This window comes from Hemitrygon akajei, chromosome 13 (genome assembly GCF_048418815.1).
Source record: "Hemitrygon akajei chromosome 13, sHemAka1.3, whole genome shotgun sequence".
NCBI lineage: Eukaryota > Metazoa > Chordata > Chondrichthyes > Myliobatiformes > Dasyatidae > Hemitrygon > Hemitrygon akajei.
Window position 1 is genome coordinate 2,168,871 of NC_133136.1, and position 15,297 is coordinate 2,184,167.

General features: G+C 45.6%; 1 protein-coding gene across 2 annotated transcripts in view; it reads right to left on the bottom strand.

The window, feature by feature from the left end:
- st8sia5 (ST8 alpha-N-acetyl-neuraminide alpha-2,8-sialyltransferase 5) overlaps positions 1–15,297 on the bottom strand; it is a 157,340-nt gene that overhangs the window by 59,830 nt on the left and 82,213 nt on the right. For both annotated transcript variants that reach the window (XM_073064039.1, XM_073064038.1), the window contains exon 4: positions 13,192–13,336. In XM_073064039.1, the coding sequence (XP_072920140.1) occupies positions 13,192–13,336 (145 nt within the window). The remainder of the gene's footprint in view (positions 1–13,191; positions 13,337–15,297) is intronic.

Genomic DNA, 15,297 nt, shown 5'->3' on the forward strand with positions numbered 1-15,297 from the left:
AAAAGTTTAAGGGAAACACGAGGGGGTATTTCTTTACTCAGAGAGTGACAGCTGTGTGGAATGAGCTTCCTGTAGAAGTAGTAGAGGCCAGTTCAGTTGTGTCATTTAAGGTAAAATTGGATAGGTATATGGACAGGAAAGGAGTGGAGGGTTATGGGCTGAGTGCGGGTAGGTGGGACTAGGTGAGATTAAGAGTTCGGCATGGACTAGGAGGGCCGAGATGGCCTGTTTCCGTGCTGTGATTGTTATATGTTATATGGTTAATATAGTTAGGACGAAACAGCTCTTAGGCAACCCGATGGTTCCCCCGGGTTTGCCAGCAGATGAGCTTTGGCTGGAAACAGGCGACAGCAGGTACTCTGTGACTTTCTTGAGATCACTATGGGTTTCTGGTGGGGATTGGCCACTTGGCAAATTCTTTGGTCTAAAAAAGATTCAGTAATGGTGAAATGAAACGAAAGCTGGGGACAGAGATCACATTTGGGATTTAGAGGATATGATGTGGAGTTTTAACAAATGGGACGAGCTGGCGAAATGGCACCAGCCTCCAAAGGTTAAACATAAAAAAGAGGAAAAACAAATTATGCAAAATTATGCAAATTATGCCGATCAGGATCTTCAGCTCCGATGGCCTCAGGCACCAGACTATCCTCGAATAGCTCCCCTCCCATCCTTTTCTGGAACTTCCAGATGACATGGAAGTCATAGACATGGCTGTTGGAGTGCCCCAGCATCATGACCACCCACAGCAGTGGCAACCGAGGGGACCGGTGGTTCCAGTGGGGGAGCGAGGATGGGGACAGCCCAGCCCAGGGACTGAGGGTAGAACCATTCACAGACCAAGTCAAGAGACGGACCTGCGATAAGATCACAAACATACAGGGCATGTGGGGGCCAAGCTGAGGAGGGGCCGGTGAATAGCTCAGACTCTCTGCTCCAGGCTCCTCGCAAATACTAGGGAATGTTCCATAAACCCTGGACCCCGGCTGAGGTACGCAACATGATTAGCAGAGCCCCCAGTCCACTACGCAGACCTAGTAGCCTTCCATAATTGGTTGGAGCAGACTTGCCGAATTTTTTATCCATTACCTGGAGATGTCCAGGCATGGCTTCACGTAGGCTATGGAACTTCCTGACCAGGTGTGAAAATAGGATTTCCCTAATGCACCCCAATGACTACAGGGGACTGGGCCCCTCCACTGGGGGACGAGGGGAATGGTGATGGGAGTCCTACTGACAATGAGTGATTGGCCAAACACAGCAAAAGATGCCATTCTTGCAGGAGCCAGGCAACACAGTGAATTTGGAGAAGTAACTCGATGTCAGCAAAAGAAGGGAGGGACTATTACTGATTTTATTGGCCAGTTTAAAAGACACTTGGGAATCTAGTGCAGGATTTCATTCCCCCCCCACCCCCGTCCCCCAGCAGCAAACAACCCCTTGACAGTGCAAACATTTATAAATTGTCTCCAACCAGAGGTAGCACCTTTTTTTAAATTGACCGATCTGAAATGGCAAAACAAAAATTGGGAGGATGTCAGAACATCCCTCATTGACATGGATAGGAATTGGTTGTTTACAAATCAGAGAGAAAGGGGACAGCGTATGCAACAAAAAAGGGAAGGACTGAAGCACAGGGTTAAGTCGGGATGTACGCAGGCGGTGCGGGAAGATAGGACGTTGGGCTAAGGAGTACCGAACCGGATGGAGTGAAAAGGGAAGAGACCCTGATAACAACAAGAGTGGGGAAGCCTCCTTTAACCAACAATCGAGGGCCACAAAGGGAGCAATGATACAGGCTTTCAAGAAACGCCCTAGAGGACCCCATGTTAGACATAGAGATAGATGAAAGGAGAATGCAAGTTCTGGTGCTACAGTATTGTCTGTACACCCTCCTGGGCTGTTAGTTAAAGGCAGTAGAAGTATTAAAGTCTGTAGGAACATCTGGAGTTCCTGTGATAGAACCCCTGTCTGAGCCAGTTGAAATAAAGATAGAGAACAATTTGAATGATGAAACATTCGTTATAGCCGAGAACTCACCTGTTAATTTGCTTGGACACCAAGCAGTCTACAGATTAAATGTCGTTATTCACCGTACTGTCAAAGGATTATATCCGGAAATCCCTGAGCGGACTGCCGAGGCTCTGCTACAAGAAACTGAACAATGAGGGGACCCCACTGGCGCATTGAGGGAAATCCCTGGGGAAACTGGCGCATTGAGGGAAATCCCTGGGGAGACTGGCGCATTGAGGGAAATCCCTGGGGAGACTGGCTATGGCAGCAAACTGAAGCTGATACTAAGCAGGGGAGTTTCTGGACAATTTAAGTGGGGGTCCGATATGTTATGGCAGGGGGATGGGAACCTGTCTGATAGAGCTGAGGATGAGCCAGCAGGGTTACAAGTAGATGATGGATGTAACATGAATGTAAGGAAGGACAAGCCAATGATTGGGTACAAATGCAGACAAAACAAACAGTTAACTTGTACCACAGAGGCAAAATTCAAAAGGGCGCAGAATCTAGGACTGAAGGTGCTGTATTTAAATCCGCGTAGTATCGGAATAAGGTGGATGAATTTGTGGCATGATTAGAGAATGGTTGGTATGAAATTGTGTGCATCACTGAGTCATGGCTGAATGAAGGCCACAGTTAGGAGCTTAAAATCAAAGGATATACTTTGTATTGAAAGGACAGGCAGGAAGGCAGAGGCATTAGTGGCATTTAATAAGGTGTTACACAAGAGGCTGCGTAAAAGATAATGGCATTACAGAAAAGATACTGGCATGGACAGAGGAATGGCTGACAGGCAGCCAGTGGCAATAAAGGGGACCTTTTCTGGTTGTCTGCTAGTGACTAACAGTGTTCCTCAGGGGACCACAATTTTTCACATTGTTTGTCAATGATTTGGACGATGGCTTTGTGGCAAACTGCGGATGATACAAAGATAGTTGGAGGGGTAGGTAGTGCTGGGGAAACAATGCGATTCCAGCAGGACTTACACAGATCGGAAGAACGGGGCAAAAAAGTGGCAGATAGAATACAGTGTTGGGAAATGTATGATAATGTATTTTGGTAAAAGGCAGAATAGTGCAGACTGTTATCTAAATGGAGAAAAGGCTCAAATGTCAGGGGTGCAGAGGGACTTAGGACTACATGATTCTGGGTCACTTTGGCAAAATCGAGGGTTCATCTTATCCGCAGGTAAACTCGTCCAGCATGCATATCTCATTAAAAATCTGCTACAAGCAGTGCAATTGCCCGAACAAATTGCTGTCATTACGTGCAAAGCCTCAGACCCCATAACGAAAGGAGATGCTGCTGATGCGGCTGTTAGGAAACCGCTGGTGCAGGAGCAGCTACGCTGGTACGTATGTAGATGCAATTATTTAATTATTGTTATTTATGGTTTTATATTGCTATATTTCTTCACTATTCTTGGTTGGTGCGGCTATAACGAAACCCAGTTTCCCTCGGGATCAATAAAGTATGTCTGTCTGACAATGTAACCCTTCCCTAAACCTGCAAGATTTAACTTCCACCCAAGCAGGGAACCCGGAAAAGGAGAAGGGAATATGGGAGGAAAAAACAATGTTTTATGGACTCTGAGGGGGTCTGGAGACATCTGGATAAATGTCCAGTGTGTCCCAGGACTCTCCTACATGCCCTTGTTTGTGTAGTACATGGGAAAGGATATGTAGGTAAGGGTGGAAAGTACACATCAAACACAACAATGGTTTGCACCGCGGTTAACAGCCATTGTGGGGCAGGTTGTGCAAAGCTGTCAGATTTGCCAGAGAAACACCAGGGGTAAGTCACCTGCTAAATTTAACCATTTCCCACCTTGTGGAGGCACGATTTACCAAACTACAAATACACTTTGTGCATGTGCCAGCCAGGTAGGGGTTATAAATGCCTATTAGTAACAGTGGACATGTTCTCCAAATGGGTGGAGGCATTTCCCACTAGAATACATAGAAATACAGTCTGAAATACTGTATCAGCATGAGTTAATCAGTCTGACGGCCTGGTGGAAGAAGCTATCCCAGAGCCTGTTGGTCCTGGCTTTTATGCTGTGATACCATTTCCTGGACGGTAGCAGCTGGAACAGTTTATGGTTGGGGTGACTCAGGTCCCCAATGATCCTTCGGGTCCTTTTTATACAACTGTCTTTGTAAATGTCCTGAATGGTGAGAAGTTCACACCTACAGATGTGCTGGGCTGTCCGCAATTTCCTGCCTGATAGCCTTATAATTCCCCTTACTCCAGTTAAACGCTTTTCTAACTTGTCTGTTCCTATCTCTCTCCAATGCTATTGTAAAGGAGGTAGAATTATGATCACTATCTCCAAAATGCTCTCCCACTGAGAGATCTGACACCTGACCAGGTAAATTTCCCAATACTAAATCAAGTACAGTCTTTCCTCTTGTAGGCTTATCTACATATTGTGTCAAGAAACATCTCATTGTAGATTATCTTTGAGGCACAAATAATTTCACTGCATAATAAAGTTCATTGGAGAATAAAGTGCATGAGGCCCAAAGCCTGAATCCTGTTGTTACTCAACTGACTTGTGAACTATTGGACCTGTACTCACTGGAGTTCAGAAGAATGAAGAGGAGATCTCATTGAGATATTGAACATCTATTGAACATTGGAAGGCCTATATAGGGCGGATGTGGAGAGGATGTTTCCTGTAATGGGGGACTCTAGGACCGGGGGGGGGGGGGGTACGGCCTCAGAACTGAGGGGCATCCCTTTAGAACAGAGATGAGGAGGAATTTCTTTAGCCAGAGGTGGTGAATCTGTGGTATTCATTGCCACAGAGAGCTGTGGAGGCCAAGTCATTGGGTATATTTAAAGCACAGGTTGACAGATTTTTGATTAGTCAGGGTGTTAAAGGTGAGAGGGAGAAGCCAGGAGAATTGGGTTAAGCATTTGGAGGAAACCACACGTTGTCACAGGGAGGATGTACAAACTCCTTAGATTCAGCTTCGGGATTTGAACCCTGATCACTGGCACTGTAATAGTGTTCTACCAACTGCTACAACACATGTAAAATAGACAATAGACAATAGGTGCAGAAGTAGACCATTTGGCCCTTCGAGCCTGCACCGCCATTCTGAGATCATGGCTGATCAACTACTATCAATACCCGGTTCCTGCCTTGTCCCCATATCCCTTGATTCCCCTATCCATAAGATACCTATCTAGCTCCTTCTTGAAAGCATCCAGAGAATTGGCCTCCACTGCCTTCCGAGGCAGTGCATTCCACACCCCCACAACTCTCTGGGAGAAGAAGTTTTTCCTTAACTCTGTCCTAAATGACCTACCCCTTATTCTCAAACCATGCCCTCCGGTACTGGACTCTCCCAGCATCTGGAACATATTTCCTGCCTCTATCTTGTCCAATCCCTTAATAATCTTATAAGTTGCAATCAGATCCCCTCTCAATCTCCTTAATTCCAGCGTGTACAAGCCCAGTCTCTCTAACCTCTCTGTGTAAGACAGTCCGGACATCCCAGGAATTAACCTTGTGAATCTACGCTGCACTTCCTCTACAGCCAGGATGTCCTTCCTTAACCCTGGAGACCAAAACTGTACACAATACTCCGGGTGTGGTCTCACCAGGGCCCTGTACAAATGCAAGAGGATTTCCTTGCTCTTGTACTCAATTCCCTTTGTAATAAAGGCCAACATTCCATTAGCCTTCTTCACTGCCTGCTGCACTTGCTCATTCACCTTCAGTGACTGATGAACAAGGACTCCTAGATCTCTTTGTATTTCTCCCTTACCTAACTCTACACCATTCAGATAATAATCTGCCTTCCTGTTCTTACTCCCAAAGTGGATAACCTCACACTTATTCACATTAAACGTCATCTGCCAAGTATCTGCCCACTCACTCAGCCTATCCAAGTCACCCTGAATTCTCCTAACATCCTCATCACATGTCACACTGCCACCCAGCTTAATATCATCAGCAAACTTGCTGATGTTATTCTCAATGCCTTCATCTAAATCATTGACGTAAATGGTAAACAGCTGTGGTCCCAATACCGAGCCCTGTGGCACCCCACTAGTCACCACCTGCCATTCCGAGAAACACTCATTCACCGCTACCCTTTGCTTTCTATCTGCCAACCAGTTTTCTACCCATGTCAATATCTTCCCCCCAATGCCATGAGCTCTGGTTTTACCCACCAATCTCCTATGTGGGACCTTATCAAATGCCTTCTGAAAATGCTGGAGGGTCTTGCAACTTCAATGGAAATGAATAAACAGTTGACTTTCAGGTTGAGACCCTTCATCTTGGCCCCAAATGGCAACTGTTTATCATTTCCGTAGATACGGCCTGACCTGCTAGGTTCCTCTAGCAGTCTCTGTGTTGCTCTGGATTTCCAGCATCTGTGAATCTCTTGAGTAACTGCTATGCTACCTTGCAGATTGGTCTGATCTTTATCTCATTCATCATGAGAGAGGAGCCAGATTAGTACTGTAAAATACAGCTGTGAATCAGCTCCCTCACCCACCCTATTCAGTGAGGTGGGGAGGGGTGGTGGTGGTAGGAATGAGCCTCTGTCTTTCCAGTTGGATCCAGGTGGAGTTAGTGCACAATACATAAGGTGGAGGGAGTACGTCCTTCATGGAAATGGGCAGGATAGCTGTTTGACAGCTGCCAACTGTGCTGGATTTGGAGTGCGAGCAACATTGGGTTGATTCTGTATTTAGTGATAGATGTGCAGGAAAATGCCAAAATGATTGAAGAACACAGGGAGTTGAGGCCTGTTTCTAGGCTACAGCGTTCTATGACTGAACACCTTACTGGATCCCGAACACAAACTGCACAATCAGGAAAGTTCACCAATGCTTCTACTTTTTGAATTGAATTCAATTGACTTTATTTCTTACATCCTTCACTTACATGAGTAAAAATCTCTACGTTACATCTCCGTCTAAATGTGCAATGTGCAATCATAGTAATTTATAGTTTATAATAAATAGAACATTCATGTAACATAAAATACACTGAAATCAGCATGAGTTGACCAGTCTAATGGCCTGGTGGAAGAAGCTGTCCCGGAGACTATTGGTCCTGGTGTTCATGCTGTGGTACCGTTTCCCAGTTGGTAGCAGCTAGAATAGATTGTGGCTGGGGCGGCTTGGGTCCCCAATGATCCTTCGGGCCTTTTTTACACACCCGTCTTTGTAAACGTCCTGAATCATGGGAAGGTAACAGTGCTGGGCTGTCCTGTGATTAAGGGAGGTACAGTTCTCATACCAGGCAGTGATACAGCCAGTCAAGATGCTCTCAATTGTGCCCCTATAGAATGTCCTTAGGATTTGGATCTCATACCAAACCTACTCAACCGTCTGAGGTAAAAGAGGCACTGTTGTGCCTTTTTCACCACACAGTCGGTATGTACAGACCACATGATGTGTACACTGAGGAACTTAAAGCTGTTCACCTTCTTACCCCAGATCCGCTGATGTCAATAGGGGTTAGCCCGTCTCCATTCCTCCTGTAGTCCACAACCAGCTCCTCTGTTTTTGCAACATTGAGAGAGAGGTTGTTTCCTCGACACCACTGTGTCAGGGTGATAACTTCTTCTCTATAGGCTGCCTCATTATTATTTGAGATTCGGCCAATCGGTGTAGTATTGTCAGCAAATTTAATTAGCAGATTAGAGCTGTGGGTGGCAACACAGTCATGGGTATACAGAGTAAAGGAGGGGGCTTAGGACACAGACCTGAGGGGCTCCTGTGTTGAGGGCCAGAGAGGCAGAGGTGAGGGAGCCCACTCTTACCACCTGCCGGCGATCTGACAGGAAGTCCAGGATCCAGCTGCACAAGACAGAGTGAAGGCTGTGGTCTCTGAGCTTCTTGACAAGCCTGGAGGGAATTATGGTATTGAATGCTGAACTGTCGTCCAAGAACAGCATTCTCACATAAGCATCCTTCTCCAAGTGTGTAAGGACGGTATGTAGAGCTGTGGCTATTGCGTCGTCGGTAGATCGGTTGATAGATAGATAGATAGATAGATACTTTATTCATCCCCATGGGGAAATTCAACTTTTTTCCAATGTCCCATACACTTGTTGTAGCAAAACTAATTACATACAATACTTAACTCAGTAAAAAAATATGATATGCATCTAAATCACTATCTCAAAAAGCATTAATAATAGCTTTTAAAAAGTTCTTAAGTCCTGGCGGTAGAATTGTAAAGCCTAATGGCATTGGGGAGTATTGACCTCTTCATCCTGTCTGAGGAGCATTGCATCGATAGTAACCTGTCGCTGAAACTGCTTCTCTGTGTCTGGATGGTGCTATGTAGAGGATGTTCAGAGTTATCCATAATTGACCGTAGCCTACTCAGCACCCTTCGCTCAGCTACCGATGTTAAACTCTCCAGTACTTTGCCCACGACAGAGCCCGCCTTCCTTACCAGCTTATTAAGACGTTAAGCTTATTAAGAGGTTGTGTCGGTAGGCAAATTGTAGGGGGTCCAGTTTGGGTGGTAGCATGCTGCTGATGTAGTCCTTGACCAGCCTCTCAAAGCATTTGCTTATTATTGAGGTGAGTGTGACAGGACGCCAGTCGTTCAGGCATGTTACCTTGGTCTTTTTAGATACAGGGACAATGGTGGATGTTTTGAAGCAGGAGGGCACTCTACACTGGGAGAGGGAGAGATTAAAAATGTCTGTAAACATTGTGCCACGCACACTACGAGTACCCGCCCTGGGATGCCGTCCGGTCCCGCAGCCTTGCGAATGTCCACTCATTGGAAACACCTGCGTACTTCAGCCTCAGAGATGCCCAATGTCCAAGCAAAGCCAGGACAGGTAGCTGCTGCGATACCTCAGCCAGGGGAAGAAACACTCATCCCTTTAAACCTGGAGACTATGTATACGTAAAGACGCTCAGGAAAGGCCCTCTTTCTCCTAGGTGGAAAGGGTACCGAGTGATCCTGGTGACAAGGACTGCAGTGAAAGTCCAGGGGAAATCTGCCTGGGCACACAGAACCAAGTGCAAGTTATCGTCTCCTGAAGAAGGGAAGATGGGAAATTGAATTATGAAGAAATTACTTTAGTTGTGTGGACTGCTGGGGTTTATTATGCTGGGGAGAATCTATAATACTTACTTGGGCTTAGTTTATCAATATGCCACACGGACTAATGTCGTCAGTTGTTGGGTGTGTATGGAGATCCCTATCGAGCAGGAGCTGTACCCTTATGGTCAATTCCCTTCAATGAGAAGGAGAGAGAGTACTTCAATTTAATAACCAGCAGCTATTACTGGCCAGACAAAGGAGGGAACAGATCATCAACAGAAGAACAGGCTATATGGATGGCAATTGGACCGGTATTCTTTAAGGAAAATTGCTTTGAGGGGTGGCCTCGGCCTAACTATAATTCAACAAATCGTAATGTGCATGCAGCTACTCAAACAGCTGAGAGGTGCTGGGGCCCGGAAAACAAGATAGGTCAGTTAATGGGAAGGAGTAGGAGCAAAGAAAAGACTGATTAATGGTTGGGTAAACATACTGGATATGCGGGTGTTGAGCTAACTCCCGGTTACCTCTTCACTGGACCGGATGTTATTACCCCGGATCTGTAGTACCAGTGGGATGTCACTCTCATGACTCATACCCCGTTGCCCATCCCCAAGGAAGAGGGCGATTACTGATACAGGAACATTCTGGATAATTGTACTTCCTATGTATGAGGCAGGCAGGGCAGCTCAAGAATTGACACAGATGGATTCAGCCCTCGGACAGTTAGCTAATGACACTATCTTAGCTCCGGAGGGTACGCAATTGCAGATAAAATAATTAATTACTGAAATAGTAGCAACTAGAACTGTGGGTTTGCAGAATCCTATGGCCCTAGATTTAGTATTAGCTGAGAGAGGAGGCTCTTGTGCCATCATAGGACAGGACTGCTGTACTTATATTCCTGACGAGACAGAATCACTAATCTGGCAGAAATATTAAGGAGAAAGTGGAAAAGATAAAGAAGGCAGGAGAAGAGTTTCATGATGGTAATTCCCCAGGTTCTTGGTGGTCACTAAGGAATATTTTTGGAGAATGGTGGGGTCCCATCATATGTATGGGCTGACAGTGGCACTGGTAATCTGATGTACATGTACCCTGACACTCAGGTCCCAACCCAGACCTGTGGCGATGTTTCCTAAAATGAAACCAGAGACATTTGATCCCGAGTATGATGAAGTCGCTTGCTTAAACATGCGCCCCTGCCCCCAGATTATGCAGGCCCGGATCCGAACGATGAGGATCACAGATTATGAAGGCCCAGGTCCGAACGATGAGGATCACAGATTATGAAGGCCTGGATCTGAACGATGAGGATCACAGATTATGAAAGCCCAGATCTGAACGATGAGGATCACAGATTATGAAGGCCCAGATCTGAACAATGAGGATCAGAGATTATGAAGGCCCAGATCTGAACAATGAGGATCACAGATTGTGAAGGCCTGGATCCGAACGATGAGGATCACAGATTATGAATGCCCAGATCTGAACAATGAGGATCACAGATTATGAAGGCCCAGATCTGAACAATGAGGATCACAGATTGTGAAGGCCTGGATCCGAACAATGAGGATCACAGGTTATGAAGGCCCGGATCCGAACGATGAGGATCACAGATTATGAAGGCCAAGGTCCGAACGATGAGGATCACAGATTATGAAGGCCCGGATCCGAACGATGAGGATCACAGATTATGAAGGCCCAGATCTGAACGATGAGGATCAGAGATTATGAATGCCCAGATCTGAACAATGAGGATCACAGGTTATGAAGGCCCAGATCTGAACGATGAGGATCACAGATTGTGAAGGCCTGGATCCGAACAATGAGGATCACAGGTTATGAAGGCCCGGATCCGAACGATGAGGATCACAGATTATGAAGGCCCGGATCTGAACAATGAGGATCACAGATTATGAAGGCCCGGATCTGAACAATGAGGATCACAGATTATGAAGGCCTGGATCCGAACGATGAGGATCACAGATTATGAAGGCCTGGATCTGAATGATGAGGATCACAGATTATGAAGGCCCAGATCTGAACGATGAGGATCACAGATTGTGAAGGCCTGGATCCGAACAATGAGGATCACAGGTCATGAAGGCCCGGATCCGAACGATGAGGATCACAGATTATGAAGGCCCGGATCTGAACAAAGAGGATCACAGATTATGAAGGCCCAGATCTGAACAATGAGGATCACAGATTATGAAGGCCTGGATCCGAACGATGAGGATCACAGATTATGAAGGCCTGGATCTGAATGATGAGGATCACAGATTATGAAGGCCCAGATCTGAACAATGAGGATCACAGATTATGAAGGCCCAAATCTGAACAATGAGGATCACAGATTATGAAGGCTCAGATCTGAACAATGAAGAGGAGTAGGGTTGTTCTAGCATCAAAAAGGAGGGGACTGTGGAGGGAAAATTAAGCTTGAGGACTGAGTATGATTTTTTAAAAAGTCTATCTTCTTTGTCCCAACTAACAATCACAAACAAAAGAAAATCTGCAGATGCTGGAAATCTGAACCACACACAAAAAATGCTGGAAGAACTCAGCAGACCAGGCATCATCTATGGAAAAAAAATGTACAGTCAACATTTTGGGCTGAAACCCTTCGGCAGGACTAGGTAGGACTTTGCAGATTGTATAGGTGCTTATCGTCTGAGAGGCAATGTGATTAACCGATCATCTGGTACTCTGATCAATGAGAAACCGATTGTACAGGCGCTAATGTTGTGTAAATTGCGAAAAAAGTGTCTGGAGACCGGCTGACCTAGTGTGATTAGATTAACTGTATAAATTGGAATTGTAACCTTGTGTTGACGGAGACATGCGGAAAGGCTCCCCGTGAATTAAGGTGGTAACTAGTTTCAAGGTCTTTGCCTACTTTGTGTTTGATCGGCATCAGCTTCTCTCACACAGATGTACAGAGCTTTGTTCACAACTCTCTATTGGTTCTTGTGGTCTTGGCAGGATAGTTGTCATTCTAAGCCATTATGAATCCAATTAGAATGTTTTCTATGGTACAGAGAAAGAGAAGTGCACATAGACAATAAGGTGCAAAGAGGTAGATTGTGATGTCTACCTGGGAACTGTTCAATAGTCTGATAACAGCGGGGTAGAAGCTGTCCTTGAGCCCGGTGGTAGGCGCTATCAGGCTTTATGTCTTCTGGCCAATGGAAGAAAGAAGAAGAGAAAATGTCCAGACATTCTCAATCCTCTCCTCTTCCATCTGACAGGCATGTGGATGAAGATACAGATACATTTGTTTTCCTGAGGATCCCCTTTCCTGGTGTCCAAATGTTTTTCAAAGTCAGATTGACTGTACCTTTGGAGTTCTTGGAGACAGAATGAATCCATCTGCCTGGCTTCCTGCAAGCCCTTCACTAACCCTGTCCAAAATCACACCCAGTTCATACCTTCAATGACCTTTGAAATAACTCATAACAGATTTCATAACTTTATGATAAAGTTCCTGATGACTGACATTCTTCCTTCCAGCTTCTCAGTGAATAAGCAGATTCACAGGGATGCATTTTAAAAGTGAACAGCCGTTTTCTGCCTTGAACTATTAAAACCCATTACTCATAGAGCTCGATAATCGTAAACAGCTAAACAAAACAACGTTCCTCTGCAAACAAGGTGAAAAGCACAGTACACACATTATCTCACATACAACACATAAATAACACAGACAAATTTAAAAAAAAAACATTCTGTAGATGTATAAGTTGACATAAAAGATATAGTTAAATATTGAACTGTACTATTCAGGAACAGCTTCTTCCCCTCTGCCATCCAATTTCTAAATGGACTTTGAACCCATGAACACTATCTCACTACTACTTCTTCTGTTTTTGCACTACTTACTTGAATTTAACAATAACTGTAATTCAGGTTTTTTTTCAATAGTTATCATGATTGCCTTGTACTGCAGCTGCAAAGTTAACAAATATCATGACATATGCCGGTGATGTTAAAACTGATACAGACTCTGCTACTGGTGCTGTCATGTGTACTGGGTGGTAACATGGTGTTCAGAAGTCTCACAGCCTGGGGGAAGAAGCTGTTACCCATCCCAACAGCCCTTGTTCTCAACACATCACACTGTCTGGTGAATTTACCTTTGGAAATAATTCAAAAACCTCTGCGTCAATGAAGAGGAAGCCACTGCTGTCCACCTCATACTTCAGCTTGACCCCCTGGGGTGTGTTCTTCTGTGTTGTAAATAGAAACGCTGGCGCATTGCAGCATCGACTCAGGTGGGATCTGAGGAAGCAAAAGATGGAGACACAAGCTGAGAGATTTTGGGACAACGACCGTGTGCAGAGCTGGGCTGAGAAGTGGCAGATGAGGTCCAATGCAGAATACCGAGAAGTGATTCACTTTGGAAGGCCAAACTTGAAGGCAGAGTACAGGATACTGGCAGTGTGGGAGGAACAGGTCCCTCAAGGTTGCAGTACAAGTTGATAGGGTGGCTAAGAAGGTGTTTTGTGTGTTGGTCTTCATTAGTCAGGGGTTGGGGATTGAGTTCTAGTGCCATGAGATAATCTTGCAGCTCTATAAAACCCTGCTTAGACCATACTTGGAATATTGTGTTCAGTTCTGGTTGCATCATTATAGGAAGGATGTTGAAGCTTTAGAGAGGGACAGAGAAGATTTACCATGATGCTGCCTGGATTAGAGAACATGTCTTATGAGGATAGCGGAGTGGTGGCCATCATTGGATTGGGGGCTAGAGTCAGAGTGGGAACTTAGAGGCTTTGACTCAAGAAGCTGAGGGCAAAGAAACGGGTAAGAAGGGATGGTTTTTCCTCGTGCTATTGCTGATTTGGTCTTGCTTGCCCATTGTTCAGTGCAGGCAGGATGGCAGATATGGCAGTGGAATGCTCCTCCTCTAGGATGGGGGAATTCACGGAACTGGATGGATGGTCTCTCTGATGACTACACCTGTGGGGAGTGCAGCCACCTACAGTTCATGAAAGACAGCATTAAGGAGCTGGAACTGGAGTTGGATGAACTTAGGGGAAGCAGAGGAATTGATAGGTACGACTTTTGAGCAGGTGGTTACACCCAAGCTGCAGAATGTGGGGAGTAGATGGGCAAACACCGAGAGAGGTAAAGGGAGAAGGAAGTCAGCGCAGGGTCCCCCTGTGACCATTCCCCTCAGCAACAGGTGAACCCTTTAGATACTGCTGAGAGGGATGACCTATCCGGGCAAGGCAGCAGCAGCGAGATCAATAGCACTGTTGTCGGCTCTGAGCCTCAGCAGGGTAGGGTGAAGTCAGGTGGAGCAATAGTCAATAGACAATAGGTGCAGAAATAGACCATTTGGCCCTTCGAGCCTGCACCGCCATTTTGAGATCATGGCTGATCAACTACTATCAATACCCGGTTCCTGCCTTGTCCCCATATCCCTTGATTCCCCTAACCATAAGATACCTATATAGCTCCTTCTTGAAAGCATCCAGAGAATTGGCCTCCACTGCCTTCCGAGGCAGTCATAGGGGACTCGATCGTTATCGGGACAGATAGGAGATTCTGCAGCAGCAAAAGAGACACCAGGATAGTGTGTTGCCTCCTGGGTGCTGGGGTCCCAGGGTGTCTCTGAGCATTGCAGAATATTCTTGAAGGGGAGGGTGAACAGCCAGAGGTCATGGTAAATGTTGGTACAGATGACATAGGCAGAAGAGGGGTAGAGGTCCTGCACAGTAAGTTTAGAAGGAGGCTGAAGAGCAGGATTCCCAATGCCAAGAGCTGGGGAAGGTCAGAATATTCACCAGTGAACAGGACCTTGGAAATTGTGGGGATGATTTACAGCACACTGAAATGCTTGAGCATATAGACATCAAGAAAAAGGATTTACTGAAGCCTTTGAAAGGTATTAAATTAGATAAATAGCCAGGACCAAAAGAGATATACCCCAGGTTACTGTGGGAAGCAAGGGGGGAGATTGCTGAGACTCTGGTGATGATCTTTCTATCATCAATACGGATGGGAGAAGTACTGGAAGATTGGAGGGTTGCAAATGTTGTTCCTTTGTTCAAGAAAGGGAGTAGAGATAACCCAGGAAATTATAGACCAGTGAGTCTTACTTCAGTAGTGGGCAAGTTGTTGGGGAAGATCCTGAGAGGCAGGATTTATATTTGGAGAAACACAATCTGATTAGGGATAGGTCAAGGGAAGGTTGTGCCTTACGAGCCTGATTGAATTCTTTGAGGATGTGACAA